The sequence below is a fragment of the Patagioenas fasciata genome, chromosome 32 (genome assembly GCF_037038585.1).
Source record: "Patagioenas fasciata isolate bPatFas1 chromosome 32, bPatFas1.hap1, whole genome shotgun sequence".
Taxonomy (NCBI): Eukaryota; Metazoa; Chordata; class Aves; order Columbiformes; family Columbidae; genus Patagioenas; species Patagioenas fasciata.
This window is the reverse complement of record NC_092551.1, coordinates 2727326-2742309: the sequence shown is the minus strand read 5'-3', so window position 1 is coordinate 2742309 and position 14984 is coordinate 2727326. Positions and strand designations below refer to the sequence as shown.

At 61.6% G+C, this 14984-nt stretch overlaps 1 protein-coding gene across 1 annotated transcript; it reads right to left on the bottom strand.

The window, feature by feature from the left end:
• Positions 1 to 184: 184 nt before the first annotated feature.
• SYDE1 (synapse defective Rho GTPase homolog 1) lies at positions 185 to 13698 on the bottom strand. Its single transcript, XM_065859305.2, has 8 exons — positions 13539 to 13698; positions 11486 to 11959; positions 9523 to 10242; positions 7443 to 7759; positions 7241 to 7367; positions 5387 to 5538; positions 3283 to 3535; positions 185 to 2240 (listed from the first exon to the last, which is right to left on the bottom strand). The coding sequence occupies exons 1-8, from the start codon at positions 13618 to 13620 to the stop codon at positions 1909 to 1911; spliced, it is 2457 nt and encodes an 818-aa protein (XP_065715377.1). The 5' UTR covers positions 13621 to 13698; the 3' UTR covers positions 185 to 1908.
• Positions 13699 to 14984: the final 1286 nt, after the last annotated feature.

The following is a 14984-nucleotide window of genomic DNA, read 5'->3' as shown; positions in this document are numbered from 1 at the left end:
TCAAGTGACAATTTGGGGACTACTGAGTGACAATTTGGGGACTGTCAAGTGGCATTTGGGGATGGTCAAGTGACAATTTGGGGACGGTCAAGTGGCATTTGAGGACTATTGAGTGACAATTTGGGGACATTCAAGTGCCATTTGGGGACAGTCACCCCCTGTCACACCAACACACGCACAGACCTGGCAGTGAGTGTCGTTTATTGCTGGTGACAATGACAAAGCGGTGGCAGCGCCGGGGGGGGTCACATCACCCTGGGGGGGGTCAGGGACCCTTGGGGACAAGTGACACCATTGTCACCTACACTGTTTGTCCATTGGTCCCCAAGCCAGGGGATGAATGTGTCCCCATGGCCGTAAGTGTCACTGTGTACCTCCCACGTCCTGTAACATCAATGTGGGTGTCACCACTTTGGGGACCATCAAGTGACAATTTGGGGACTGTCCTACTGGTGTCACCAGGTCCCTGTGTTGTCACCAGGTACCTATGGTGTCACCAAAGTCCCTGTGTTGTCACCAGGGTCCCACTGGTGTCACCAGGGTCCCTGTTGTGTCACCAGGTCCCACTGGTGTCACTAAGGTCCCTGTTGTGTCACTGATGTCCCTGTTGTGTCACTAAGGTCCCTGTGTTGTCCCCAGGGTCCCACCGGTATCACTTGGGTCCCTGTGTTGTCACCAAGGTCCCTGTGTTGTCACCAGGTCCCTGTTGTGTCATTGATGTCCCTGTGGTGTCACCGGGGTCCCTGTGGTGTCACCAGGTTCCTGTGGTGTCACCAGGGTCCCTGTTGTGTCACCGGGGTCCCTGTGGTGTCACCGGGGTCCCTGTATTGTCACTAAGGTCCCTGTTGTGTCACTGATGTCCCTCTTGTGTCACTAAGGTCCCTGTGTTGTCCCCAGGGTCCCACCGGTGTCACTTGGGTCCCTGTGGTGTCACCAAGGTCCCTGTGTTGTCACCAGGTCCCTGTTGTGTCACCGGGGTCCCTGTGGTGTCACCAGGTCCCTGTTGTGTCACCAGGGTCCCTGTTGTGTCACCGGGGTCCCTGTGGTGTCACCGGGGTCCCTGTATTGTCACTAAGGTCCCTGTTGTGTCACTGATGTCCCTCTTGTGTCACTAAGGTCCCTGTGTTGTCCCCAGGGTCCCACCGGTGTCACTTGGGTCCCTGTGGTGTCACCAAGGTCCCTGTGTTGTCCCCAGGGTCCCACCGGTGTCACTTGGGTCCCTGTGGTGTCACCAAGGTCCCTGTGTTGTCCCCAGGGTCCCACCGGTGTCACTTGGGTCCCTGTTGTGTCACTAAGGTCCCTGTGTTGTCCCCAGGGTCCCACCGGTATCACTTGGGTCCCTGTGTTGTCACCAGGTCCCTGTTGTGTCATTGATGTCCCTGTGGTGTCACCGGGGTCCCTGTATTGTCACCAAGGTCCCTGTTGTGTCACTAAGGTCCCTGTGTTGTCCCCAGGGTCCCACCGGTGTCACTTGGGTCCCTGTGGTGTCACCAAGGTCCCTGTGTTGTCCCCAGGGTCCCACCAGTGTCACTTGGGTCCCTGTGGTGTCACCAGGTCCCTGTTGTGTCACCAAGGTCCCTGTGTTGTCACCAAGGTCCCTGTTGTGTCATTGATGTCCCTGTTGTGTCACCGGGGTCCCTGTGGTGTCACCAGGTCCCTATTGTGTCACTAAGGTCCCTGTGGTGTCACCAGGTCCCTGTGTTGTCACTAAGGTCCCTGTGGTGTCACCAGAGTTCCACTGGTGTCACTGGGGTCCCTGTATTGTCACCAGGTCCCTGTGGTGTCACTAAGATCCCTGTGTTGTCCCCACCATCCCTCCTCTCCCTTCCATTCAAACCCAAGGCCACCAAGCGCCACGGCCTCCCGTCACCGTCCCCGGTGTCCCCGGTGTCCCCGATGTCCCCAGTGTCACAGACACACATCGATGGGCTGCGCCAGCTCCCGCTCCAGCTCCCGGATCAAAGCGTCAAAGTCCCTCAGGCTGAGCCGGGGCCCGTCCCCGATGTCCCCAAAATGCGTCCCCATGGCGGTGTCACCCGCGTCACCCGTGTCACCCGCTGTCCCCTGGGGACCGGGGGGGTCACAGATGCTCCAGTCTCCGGCGTAGCGGTTGCTGGGGGGGCTCTCGGGGCCGCGGGGACGTGGCCGTGGTGTCACCAACGGTGGCACTGGTGTTGTCACCGGTGTCACCGGCGGCAGGTCCAGGCGCAGCGGGGTGGGGACGGCGCGGGGGGGAGGGGCTGTGGAAAGGGGGAGGTGTCAGGGGGTGCGGGGACATGGGGACACTTGGGGGGGTCACGGTGACACTTGGAGGAGTCACAGTGACACTTGAGGGGGGTCACCAGGATTTTGGGGGTGGGTCATGATGACATGGGAGGGGTCACAGTGACACTTGGGGGGGGGTCATGGTGACATGTGGGGGGGTCATGGTGGCACTGGGGGGGGGGTCATGGTGGCACTTGGGGGGGTCATGGTGACATGTGAGGGGGTCATGGTGGCACTTGGCGGGGGCATGGTGACATGTGAGGGGGTCATGGTGACACTTGGGGAGGGTCACCGGGATGTGGGGGGGGTCATGGTGGCACTTGGAGGGGGTCGTGGTGACACTTGGTGGCAGGGGGGGTCACAGTGACACATGGGGGGGGTCATGGTGACACTTGGGGAGGGTCATGGTGACACATGAAGGGGGTCACGGTGACACTTGTGGGGGGGGTCACCAGGATGTGGGGGGGGTCATGGCGACACTTGGGGGGGGGGGTCACAGTGACACATGGGGGGGGGTCATGGTGACGTTGGGGGGTCATGGTGACACTTGGGGAGGGTCATGGTGACATGTGGGGGGGTCATGGTGACACTTGGGGAGGGTCATGGTGACACATGAAGGGGGTCACGGTGACACTTGGGGGGGGTCACCGGGATGTGGGGGGGGTCATGGTGACATGTGGGGGGGTCATGGTGACACTTGGGGAGGGTCATGGTGACATGTGGGGGGATCATGGTGACACTTGGGGGGGGGGGGGGGGCGGGTCACGGTGACACTTGGGGGATGGTCATGGTGACACATGGGGGGGGGGGGGGTCTTGGTGACACGTGGGGAGGATCATGGGGGGTTTGGGGGTGTCACTGTGGGGGAGGGGGTCACAAAGTGGAGCCAGTGACACATTGTGGGGGTCACAGACCCCTGGTGACAATGACACACAAGAAAGCCACCAAGGAGAGTCCCAAACCCCCCCAGCAAATGTCACCCCCCCTCCAAATGTCCCCAAAATGTCCCCAGCTCACCGGGCCAGGCCTGCAGCAGGTAGTGCAGAACCTCCAGGTGACGCTTGAAGTCGACGGGGACGTCACCTTGGGGACCTCGGGGACATCGGGGACGGGCGGCGGTGACGTCGGTGACATCGGGGACATCGGGGACGGGGGGACGGGCGAGCAGGACGGGCCCGAAACAGACGGCCAGGTTCTGCGGGGTCATGCGGTTGCAGTCGCGGAACGAGGCCACCAGGCTCAGGTGGTCCAGGAGACACGTCAGGGTGGCCTTGGGGACAAGGGGACATTGTTGGGGACACCCTCGGGTGTCACAACCATTGTCACAAACCCCCTGCTCAAAGGGATTTGGGACTTGATGTCACACGAGGTGACAAGAGGGGAATGAGGCCACTGGGCTCAGGTGGTCCAGGAGACACGTCAGGGTGGCCTTGGGGACAAGGGGACATTGTTGGGGACACCCTCGGGTGTCACAATCATTGTCACAAAGCCCCCCGCTCAAAGGGATTTGGGACTTGATGTCACACGAGGTGACAAGAGGGGAACGAGGCCATCAGGCTCAGGTGGTCCAGGAGACACGTCAGGGTGGCCTTGGGGACAAGAGGACATTGTTGGGGACACCTCCAGGTGTCACAATCATTGTCACAAACCCCGTGCTCAAAGGGATTTGGGACTTGATGTCACACGAGGTGACAAGAGGGGAACGAGGCCACCGGGCTCAGGTGGTCCAGGAGACACGTCAGGGTGGCCTTGGGGACAAGGGGACATTGTTGGGGACACCCTCGGGTGTCACAATCATTGTCACAAACCCCCTGCTCAAAGGGATTTGGGACTTGATGTCACACGAGGTGACAATAGGGGAACGAGGCCACCAGGCTCAGGTGGTCCAGGAGACACGTCAGGGTGGCCTTGGGGACAAGAGGACATTGTTGGGGACACCCTCGGGTGTCACAATCATTGTCACAAACCCCCTGCTCAAAGGGATTTGGGACTTGATGTCACACGAGGTGACAAGAGGGGAATGAGGCCACTGGGCTCAGGTGGTCCAGGAGACACGTCAGGGTGGCCTTGGGGACAAGGGGACATTGTTGGGGACACCCTCGGGTGTCACAATCATTGTCACAAACCCCCCGCTCAAAGGGATTTGGGACTTGATGTCACACGAGGTGACAAGAGGGGAACGAGGCCACCGGGCTCAGGTGGTTATGGTGGCTTTGGGGACAAAGGGACATGGTTGGGGATGTCACCAGGTGTCACAACCATTGTCACAAACCCCCCCCACCCAAAGGGAGTTGTCACCGGGATGTGACACATGGGGTGACAACAGGGGAGTGAGGCCACTGGGCTCAGGTGGTTACGGTGGCCTTGGGGACAAAGGGACATGGTTGGGGACATCTTTGGGTGTCACAACCATTGTCACAAACCTCCCCACCATTTTTGTCCCCTGACACCCCATTTTTGGCACTTGAAACCCCATTTTTGGGTCCGGACACCCCAGTTTGGGGCTGTGCACCCATTTTGGGGGTCCGGACACCCCATTTTTGGGTCTGGACACCCCATTTTTGTCCCCTGTCCCCCCATTTTTGGGTCCTGACACCCCAGTTTTGGGGCTGTGCACCCATTTTTGGGGGTCCGAACACCCCATTTTTGGGTCTGAACACCCCATTTTTGGGTCCTGACACCCCATTTTTGGGCCTGTGCACCCATTTTGGGGGGTCCAGACACCCCATTTTTGGGGTCCAGACACCCCATTATTGGGTCTGGAAACCCCATTTTTGGGTCTGGACACCCTGTTTTTGGGGCTGTGCACCCATTTTGGGGGGTCTGGACACCCCATTTTTGGGTCTGGACACCCCATTTTTGTCCCATGTTCCCCCCATTTTTGGGTCCTGACACCCCAGTATTTGACCTGGACACCCCGTTTTTGGCACCTGACACCCCATTTTGGGCCTGTGCACCCATTTTGGGGGGTCTGGACACCCTATTTTTGGGTCTGGACACCCAGTTTTTGGCACCCAACACCCCCTTTTTGTCCCCTGCCCCCTAATTTTTGGGGCTGTGAACCCCATTTTTGGGGCTGTGAACCCCATTTTGGGGCCGTGAACCCCATTTCCATCCCCACCTTCTCAGGCTCGGGCAGCCCGTCCAGCAGCGTTGTGGCCTCGCGGTGGCTCCCGGTTGTCCCCGATGTCCCCATTGTCCCCAACACCGCCCGGTACAACCCGGGGGGGATGAGCGGGGACGGCAGCTCCCGCAGGAAATCCTTCAGGACACCTACACGGACAGACGGACGGACAAGGTGACACTGAGGGGACATCAGAGGGGACACAGGGACACCCCCGGGAAATCCTTCAGGACCCCTGGATGGACAGAGGGACAAAGGGACAAAGTGACACCAAGGGGACACACAGGGACAGCCCCAGGAAATCTTTCAGGACGCCTGGACAGACGGACATAGTGACAAAGTGACACTGCAGGGACATCAGAGGGGACATATGGGGACAGCAGAGGGGACATCAGAGGGGACATCAGAGGGGACACATGGGGACAGCAGAGGGGACATCAGAGGGGACACATGGGGATATCAGAGGAGACACAGGGGACAGAGGGGACATTGGAGGGGACACGAGACAGCAGAGGGGACATGGGGACATCAGAGTGGACACATGGGGACAGCAGAGGGGACATGAGAGGGGACATGGGGACATCAAAGGGGACACGGGACAGCAGAGGGGACATCAGAGGCAACATGGGGACATCAGAGGGGACACATGGGGACAGCAGAGGGGACATCAGAGGGGACATGGGGACATCAAAGGGGACACGGGACAGCAGAGGGGACATCAGAAAGGACATGGGGACATTGGAGGGGACACAGAGGACATCAGAGGGGACATCAGAGGGGACACATGGGGACATTGGAGGGGACACATGGGCACAGCAGAGGGGACACAGGGGGACAAAGTGCCACCATGGGGACATCAGAGGAGCCACAGGGGACATCAGAGGGACACAGCAGACATTGGAGGGGACACATGAGACATTGGAGGGGACACAGGGGACATTGGAGGGGACACAGGGGACATTGGAAGGGACACATGAGACAGCAGAGGGGACATGGGACATTGGAGGGGACACAGGGGACATTGGAAGGGACACATGAGACAGCAGAGAGGACATGGGGACATCAGAGAGGACACAGGGGGACAAACTGACACTCTGAGGACACCAAAGGGGACATGGGGACATCAGATGGGATATGGGGACATGAGAGAGGACACAGGGGACAACAAAGGGGACACGGGGACAAAGTGACACCATGGGGACATCAGAGGGGACACATGGGGATATCAGAGGAGCCACAGAAGACATCAGAGGGGACACTGGAGGGGACACAGGGGACATTGGAAGGGACACATGAGACAGCAGAGGGGACATGGGGACATCAGAGAGGACAGGGGACATCAGATGGGATATGGGGACATGAGAGAAGACACAGGGGACAGCAAAGGGGACACAGCGGGACAAAGTGACACCATGGGGACATCAGAGGGGACACAGGGACATCAGAGGGGACATTGAAGAAGACACAGGGGACATCGGAGGGGACACAGGGGGACATTGGAAGGGACACATGAGACAGCAGAGAGGACATGGGGGACATCAGAAGGGACACACCGGGACGCCCCAGGAAACCCTTATGGATCCCTGGGACAAAGTGACACCACGGGGACATCAGAGGGGACACATGGGGACATCACAGAGGACACAGGGGACAGCAGAGGGGACACAGGGGACATTGGAGAAGACACAGGGGACACTGGAAGAGACACGAGACATCCGAGAGGACACGGGGACATCAGAAGGGACACACCGGGACGCCCCAGGAAACCCTTATGGATCCCTGGGACAAAGTGACACCGCGGGGACATCCGAGAGGACATGGGGACACCAGAGGGGACACGGAGCCACTCACCGGTGACAACATTGATGTCCGGGTAGCGCCGCTCCGACAGCGTCACAGCCGCGCTGTCCCTCTCGAACGCGTCCCGAAGCTCCTTCTTGACAGCGGCCGAACCGCAGAGCCGGTACAACCCCACCACCTTGGGGACACGGTGACAGCGTCACCGGTGTCACCGCGTCCCCAAAAAACGCCCCCCCCGTGACGTCCCCCTCACCTTCAACCCGCGCCGCTCGATCTCGGCGACGCATTTTTGGATGAGAAGTGGCACTTTGGTGGGCGAGTTCTCCCGCTCCACGAGGCGTCGGAGCTCCACGCCGAAAACGCGGGGTTCCGAGCCGAAAACGCGGGGTTCCGAGCCAAAACCGCGAGGTTCCGAGCCAAAAATGGGGGGTTCCGAGCCAAAATTGGGGGGTTCCGAGCCAAAAGGGGGGTGTGGAGCACCGGGTTGGGGGTTTTGCCGCACCAAGGTGAGTTTGGTGTAGAGGATCCCGCGGGGTTGGAGCCGCACGGCGAGTTGTTGCGTTCGGTGATCTATGGGGGATAAATGGTGTCATTAAATGTCACCAAAAGTGATGGGGGTGTCACCTGAGGGGTCCAGGGGGGTGTCAGCAGGGTTTTGTGTCCCCCAATGTCCCCAAAACTGACGCGAGTGTCACCGTAGAGGACGTGGGGAAGGATCACGGTGACACCAATGAGGTGCCAAATGCCTCCAAAACCGACCTTGGTGCCACCAAGATGGTTTTGTGTCCCCAAAGGTCCCCAAAACCAAGCCGGGTGTCACCTTAGAGGACGTGTGGCAACACCATGGTGCCACCAATGAGGTTTTGTGTCCCCAAATGTCCCAAAGATCAACCCGGGTGTCACCCAAGTGTCACCTCAGAGGACATGGGGCATCACCACGGTGCCACCAATGAGGTTTTGTGTCCCCAAATGTCCCCAAACCGCCCCCCAGTCCATCACCTTGGCACAGACATGGGGCATCACCACAGTGCCACCAAGATGGTTTTGTGTCCCCAAATACCCCCAAGATGTCACCCAAGTGTCACCTCAGAGAACACTGGGCAGCACCATGGTGCCACCAACATTGTTTTGTGTCCCCAAACCCCCCCCAAGCTGTCACCTCTGGGCACGTGTGACAGCACCACAGTGCCACCAACATCATTTTGTCCCCCCAAACTCTTCAAAACCAACCCCAGAAGGTGCCACCATCATCATTTTGTCCCCCCAAACTCTTCAAAACCAACCCCAGAAGGTGCCATCAAGATGGTTTTGTGTCCCCAAATGTCCCCAAAACCAACCCAGCTACCACCTCAGAGACCACGTGGCATCACGCTGGTGCCACCACCATGGTTTTGTGTCCCCAAACCCCCCCCAAGATGGCACCCAAGCGTCACCTCAGAGAACATGGGGCAGCACCACGGTGCCACCAACATTGTTTTGTGTCCCCAAACGTCCCCAAAACCCCCCAAACTGTCACCTCTGGGGACGTGTGGCAGCACCACGGTGCCACCAACATCATTTCGTGTCCCCAAACTCCTCAAAACCACCCACAGAAGGTGCCACCAAGATGCTTTTGTGTCCCCAAATGTCCCCAAAACCAACCCATGTATCACCTCAGAGACCATGAGGCAGCACCATGGTGCCACCAACATTGTTTTGTGTCCCCAAACCGCCCCAAGCTGTCACCTCTGGGCACGTGTGACAGCACCACGATGCCACCAACATCATTTTGTGTCCCCAAACTCTTCAAAACCAACCCCAGAAGGTGCCACCAAGATGGTTTTGTGTCCCCAAATGTCCCCAAAACCAACCCAGCTACCACCTCAGAGACCACGTGGCATCACGCCGGTGCCACCACCATGGTTTTGTGTCCCCAAACCCCCCCAAGATGGCACCCAAGTGTCACCTCAGAGAACATGGGGCAGCACCACGGTGCCACCAACATTGTTTTGTGTCCCCAAACGCCCCCAAAACCCCCCAAACTGTCACCTCTGGGGACGTGTGGCAGCACCACGGTGCCACCAACATCATTTCGTGTCCCCAAACTCCTCAAAACCACCCACAGAAGGTGCCACCAAGATGCTTTTGTGTCCCCAAATGTCCCCAAAACCAACCCAGCTATCACCTCAGAGACCATGAGCCATCACGTCGGTGCCACCACCATCATGGTTTTGTGTCCCCAAATGTCCCAAAAACCAACCCGGGTATCACCTCAGAGACCATGTGGCATCATGGTGGTGCCACCAACATGGTTTCGTGTCCCCAAACGTCCCCAAAACCCCCCAAAAAGTCACCTCGGAAGACATGCGGCAACCCCACGGTGCCGTGGCCGCAGAGCCGGTTGCGCCGCGCCGCCGCGTCCCACGCGAACACCATAACCTTGAGGTCCCGCGCGGCCTCCAGCTCCAGGTTGAAGTTATGGTTGAGCCCCAGCGCCGCCCCCCGCGCCGGCACCAGCGCCGTCCGCGCCCGTTTGGCCGAATCCACCTGCAAGACGCAGAAATAATCCCGCGGTTCGGCGCTCGGCGCCGCCGGTTTCAGATCCCGGACGCCGCGGAGGTGAACGGCGACCAAACCCGACACGGGGCCAAGCGCCGAAGCGTCGTCATCGCAGCTGTAGGGACGGAACGCGGTGACATCCAAGGCGGCGTCACCGTCGGTGTCGTCCCCGCGTGTTTTCACCGGGAGCTCCGGGGAGTCACCGTCGCTCAGGTAACCGGTTGGTTTGGGTCGCGGCGGCGGCGCCGGAGAAGCCACGGAGGTGTCCAGGTGGTAGCGGGTGATGACGCCACGCGGGGAGGTGGCACCGGAGTGTCCCCCGTTGTCATCGTGTCCCCGAGGGCGGGGGCTCCGTAAGCTCAGTTTGCGCCGAAGCTCCGGGAGTTTCTTCATCTTGAGCGAGAGGCGGCGGACGGTGCCGGGGGATTTGGTTTTGGGGAGAGAACGGCTCTTTTTGGGGCTGGCGGGAGGGGACGGGGGGGTCCCCGTGGTGACGCAGGGGAGAGGTGTCCTGCCTGGGGGGGGACAAAGGGGGTGAGTGGGGACTAGGGGGGACTGGGGGGGGAATAGGGGGGAAGGATGGGGAGGGTGGTTGGGGACAATTCTGGAGACATTGTAATGGGGGGACAGGGACTGTGGGGTCTTGGGGACATTGTAATGGGGGGGACAGGGACTGGGGGTCCTGGGGACACTGTAATGGGGGGGGACAGGGACTGTGGGATCCTGGTGGGGGGGACAGGGACCGGGGGTCTTGGGGACATTGTAATGGGGGGGGACAGGGACTGGGGGTCTTGGGGACACTGTAATGGGGGGGACAGGGACTGGGGGTCTTGGGGACACTGTAATGGGGGGGACAGGGACTGTGGGGTCTTGGGGGCGGGGACAGGGACTGTGGGGTCCTGGGAGGCGGGGACAGGGACTGGGGGTCTTGGGGACACTGTAATGGGGAGGACAGGGACTGTGGGGTCTTGAGGGGGGGGGACAGGGACTGTGGGGTCCTGGCAGGGGGGGAACGGACACAGGGACTGGGGATCTTGGGGACACTGTAATGGGGGGACAGGGACTGTGGGGTCTTGGGGAGACTGTAATGGGGGGGACAGGGACTGTGGGGTCCTGGGAGGCGGGGGACAGGGACTGGGGGTCTTGGGGACACTGTAATGGGGGGGACACGGACTGTGAGGTCCTGGGGGGCGGATGACAGGGACTGGGGGTCTTAGGGACACTGTAATGGGGGGACAGGGACTGTGGGGTCCTGGGAGGAGGGGGACAGGGACTGGGGGTCTTGGGGACATTGTAATGGGGGGGACAGGGACTGTGGGGTCTGGGGACATTGTGAGGAGGGGGGGACAGGGACTGGGAGGTCTGGGGACACTGTAATGGGGGGACAGGGACTGTGGGGTCCTGGGAGGCGGGGGACAGGGACTGGGGGTCTTGGGGACATTGTAATGGGGGAGACAGGGACTGTGGGGTCTGGGGACATTGTGAGGAGGGGGGGGACAGGGACTGTGAGGTCTGGGGACACTGTAATGGGGGGACAGGGACTGGGGATCTTGGAGGGGGGACAGGGACTGTGGGGTCTTGGGGACATTGTAATGGGGGGGCACAGGGACTGTGGGGTCCTGGGGAGGGTGACAAAGACCAAAGAACTCAGGGCGCTGGGGGGTGAAGAGGGGACCGTGAGGACACTCCTGGGGGGGGTGACAAAGCGACAAAGGCTGTGGCGGCCACCACTGTCCCCAACCCACAGCCACCACTCACCGAACGCCTGGGTCCTCCCAGCTCCCGGCTCCTCTCGAGTGCCACTGATGTCCCCTGTCCCCAAAGTCCCCATCGCGCTCCGGGGGGGCTCTTCCCAGCTTATATGGGGGGGGGACTCTTTGCCGTGACCCCCCCGGGGGTCGTAGTCTTCGGGGATGGGGTTGTACCAGATGTCCCCGGTGGCGGTGGCACCGCCATCGGTGTCACCTCCCGGTTCCTCGTGTCCCAACACCCAGCGCCGGCTGCTCCGCTCCAGGCTCTGCAGGTAGGAACCATGCGGGGGGCTCTTGCCGCCCCCCCCAAAATCACCGGGGCCATTCGCCACGTCGTCCCCTGGATCGTCATCGTCGGTGTCACCGATGTCACTCGTGTCCCGGGGGGGTTTCGGGGGGTGGTTTTGTTTGCGGGGTGATGGCGGATCCGGCGCTGGCACCTCCAGGGATGTTGGGGAGTCGGGGCTCGGGGGGGAGGTCTCTGTGGGGTGCAGGGGGGGCGAGGTGAGGGGGGGGTCCCCAAAATGCGAATGGGGACCCCACTGGGGTTTGGGGACGTGGGTGGAGGGAGCCCAGGGTGATGGGGGGGGTCTCTTATTTGGGGGGGCTCAGGAGGGACCCCAGGTGATGGGGAGATCTCTTATTTAGGGTACAGGACCCCAGAGTGTTGGGGGGGTTTCTTATTTGGGGTACAGAACCCCAGGGTGATGGGGGGGTCCCTTCTTTTAGGGGGCTCAGGAGGGACCCCAGGTGATGGGGGGATCTCTTCTTTGGGGTACAGGACCCCAGGGTGATGGGGGGGTCCCTTCTTTTTTGGGGGGGAAGGAGGGACCCCAGGATGATGGGGGAGGTCCCTTCTTTGGGGGGGTCCCCTTCTCAGGGTGGGGTGCATGAGGGACCCAGATGTTCGGGGGTCTGGGGGGGTCCCTCCTCAGTGGGGGGACTGGAGGGACCCCAGGGTGATGGGGGGATCCCTTCTTTTGGGGGGGGTCCCTTCTTTGGACGGAAGATACGAGGGACCCAGGCATTCAGGGGTTCCCTCCTCATGGGGGTCTTTTCCTTGGGGGGGGGGTCTCTTCCTTAGTTGGGGGGTACAGGAGGGACCCTGGGGTGATAGGGGGACCTTTCTTTGGGGGTTCCCTTCTTTTGGGGGTTTCCCTTCTTTGGAGGGAAGTCAGGAGGGACCCAGGTGTTCGGTGGGGTCCCATCCCGAGTGGGGGGGACCCCATGGTTATGGGGGGGGCCCAAAGGACCCTGTGGTTCTGGGGGGCTTCCCCTCCTCAGTGGGGGTCCCCTGTGTTTCAGGGGGGTCCCTTCTTTTGGGGGGGTCCCTTCTTTGGATGGGAGGCAGGAAGGACCCAGGCATCCGGGGGATCCCTTCTTTTGGGGGGGTCCCTTCTTTGGATGGGAAGCAGGAAGGACCCAGGCATCCGGGGGATCCCTTTTTTTGGGGGGGTCCCTTCTTTGGATGGGAAGTAGGAAGGACCCAGGCATCCCGGGGATCTCTTCTTTTGGGGGGGTCCCTTCTTTGGATGGGAGGCAGGAGGGACCCAGGCATCCGGGGGATCCCTTCTTTTGGGGGGGGGGTCCCTTCTTTGGATGGGAGGCAGGAGGGACCCAGGCATCCGGGGGATCCCTTCTTTTGGGGGGGGGTCCCTTCTTTGGATGGGAAGCAGGAGGGACCCAGGCATCCGGGGGATCCCTTCTTTTGGGGGGGTCCCTTCTTTGGATGGGAGGCAGGAGGGACCCAGGCATCCGGGGGGTCCCCTCCCCAGTGTGGGGACAGAAAGGACCCCATGGTTCTGGGGGGGGTCCCCTCCTGACAGAAGGGGGCGGGAGGGACCCCATGGTGACAGGGGGACCCTTCTTTGCGGGGGGGTCCCTTCTTTTGGGGGGGTCCCTTCTTTGGAGGGAAGGCAGGAGGGACCCAGGCGTCCGGGGGTGTCCCCTCCTCAGTGGGGGTCCCCTCCTCAGTGAGGGTCCCCTTGGAATCCTGTGGTTCTGGGGGGGGTCCCCTGTGTTTCAGGGGGTCCCTTTTTTGGGGGAGGGGGTGTCCGTACCTCTGTCCTTGGCCTCCAGTTTCTTCGGGCGGTCGCGGCCCCTCAGGCGGGAGAACGTTCGGCGCAGCAGTGGCTCCGCCATCGCCCCCCAGGCCCCTCAGGTCCCCTTGGTCCCCTCAGGTCCCTCCAGGTCCCCTCAGGTCCCCCCAGGTCCCCACAATTCCCCTCAGGTCCCCTCAGCCCGTTCCTGTCCCCTCAGCCCCTCAGGTCCCCTCAGCCCGTTCTTGTCCCCTCAGGTCCCCCCAGGTACCCTTAGGTCCCCACAAGTCCCCTCAGCCGGTTCTTGTCCCCTCAGGTCCCCTTGGTCCCCTCAGCCTGTTCTTGTCCCCTCAGTTTGGTCCCCTCAGGTCCCCTCAGTCTGTCCTTGTCCCCTCAGGTCCCCTCAGGCCCCCTCAGGTCCCCCAGGTCCCCTCAGCCCGTTCCTGTCCCCTCAGCCCCTCAGGTCCCCTCAGCCCGTTCTTGTCCCCTCAGGTCCCTCCAGGTCCCCTCAGCCCGTCCTTGTCCCCTCAGGTCCCCCCAGGTCCCCTCAGCCAGTTCTTGTCCCCTCAGCTCGGTCCCCTTGGTCCCCTCAGGTCCCTCGGGTCCCCTCAGCCGGTTCTTGTCCCCTCAGGTCCCCTCAGCCCGTTCCTGTCCCCTCAGCTCAGTCCCCTTGGTCCCCTCGGGACCCTCAGGTCCCCCAGGTCCCCTCAGTCGGTTCTTGTCCCCTCAGCTTGGTCCCCTTGGTCCCCCCAGGTCCCTTCAAGTCCCCACAGGTCCCCTCGGTCCCTCCCGGTCCCCTCAGCCCGCCCTTGTCCCCCCAGGTCCCCTCAGGTCCCCTCAGCCCACCCTTGTCCCCTCAGGTCCCCTCAGGTCCCCCCAGGTCCCCTCAGGTCCCCTCAGGTCCCCTCAGGCCCCCTCAGCTCCTTCCCCTCAGCGCGCCCGGGCCCAAAGCGCCGGATCCTCCATCGCCCCCCGATCCCCTCGTTCCCCCCGGGTCCCCTCGATCCCCACAGATCCCCTCAGCCCCTCCCGGTCCCCACAAGTCCCCTCAGGTCCCCTTAAGTCCCCTCAGCTCGTTCTTGTCCCCTCAAGTCCCCTCAGTTGTCGTTGTGGTCCCCTCAGCGCGGCCGGGCCCGAAGCGCCGGATCCGCCATCGCGGCGCCGCCAATTCCTGGGATGCCGGGAGCTGTAGTCCGGAATTTAACCCCCTCCCCGCCAAAAAACGAGACACCCCCAGACTAAAACACCCCCCCCCCCAGACAGAGACAACCCCCCTTGAGGCTGAGAAACCCCCTTGGAGCCGGGACACCCCCCCTGGGACTGGGAAACCGCCTTGGAACGGGGACCCCCCCCCTCGCCCCGTATCGGGGACACCTCAGTTCCCTCAGTCAATTCGGGGAGTATTTGGGGGTCTGGGAGGGATTTAGAGGGGGGTCTGGGGGTATTTGGGGGTCTAGAGGGGGATTT

Excerpts from the sequence above, each read along its gene's own strand:
- SYDE1 (XM_065859305.2), bottom strand. The coding sequence starts at position 13,620 with ATGGCGGAGCCACTGCTGCGCCGAACGTTCTCCCGCCTGAGGGGCCGC. Across the intron at positions 7,760-9,522 it reads GTTGCCGCATGTCTTCCGAG|ATCACCGAACGCAACAACTC; the intron begins GTGACTTTTTGG and ends TATCCCCCATAG. Across the intron at positions 3,536-5,386 it reads GGCTGCCCGAGCCTGAGAAG|GCCACCCTGACGTGTCTCCT; the intron begins GTGGGGATGGAA and ends CTTGTCCCCAAG.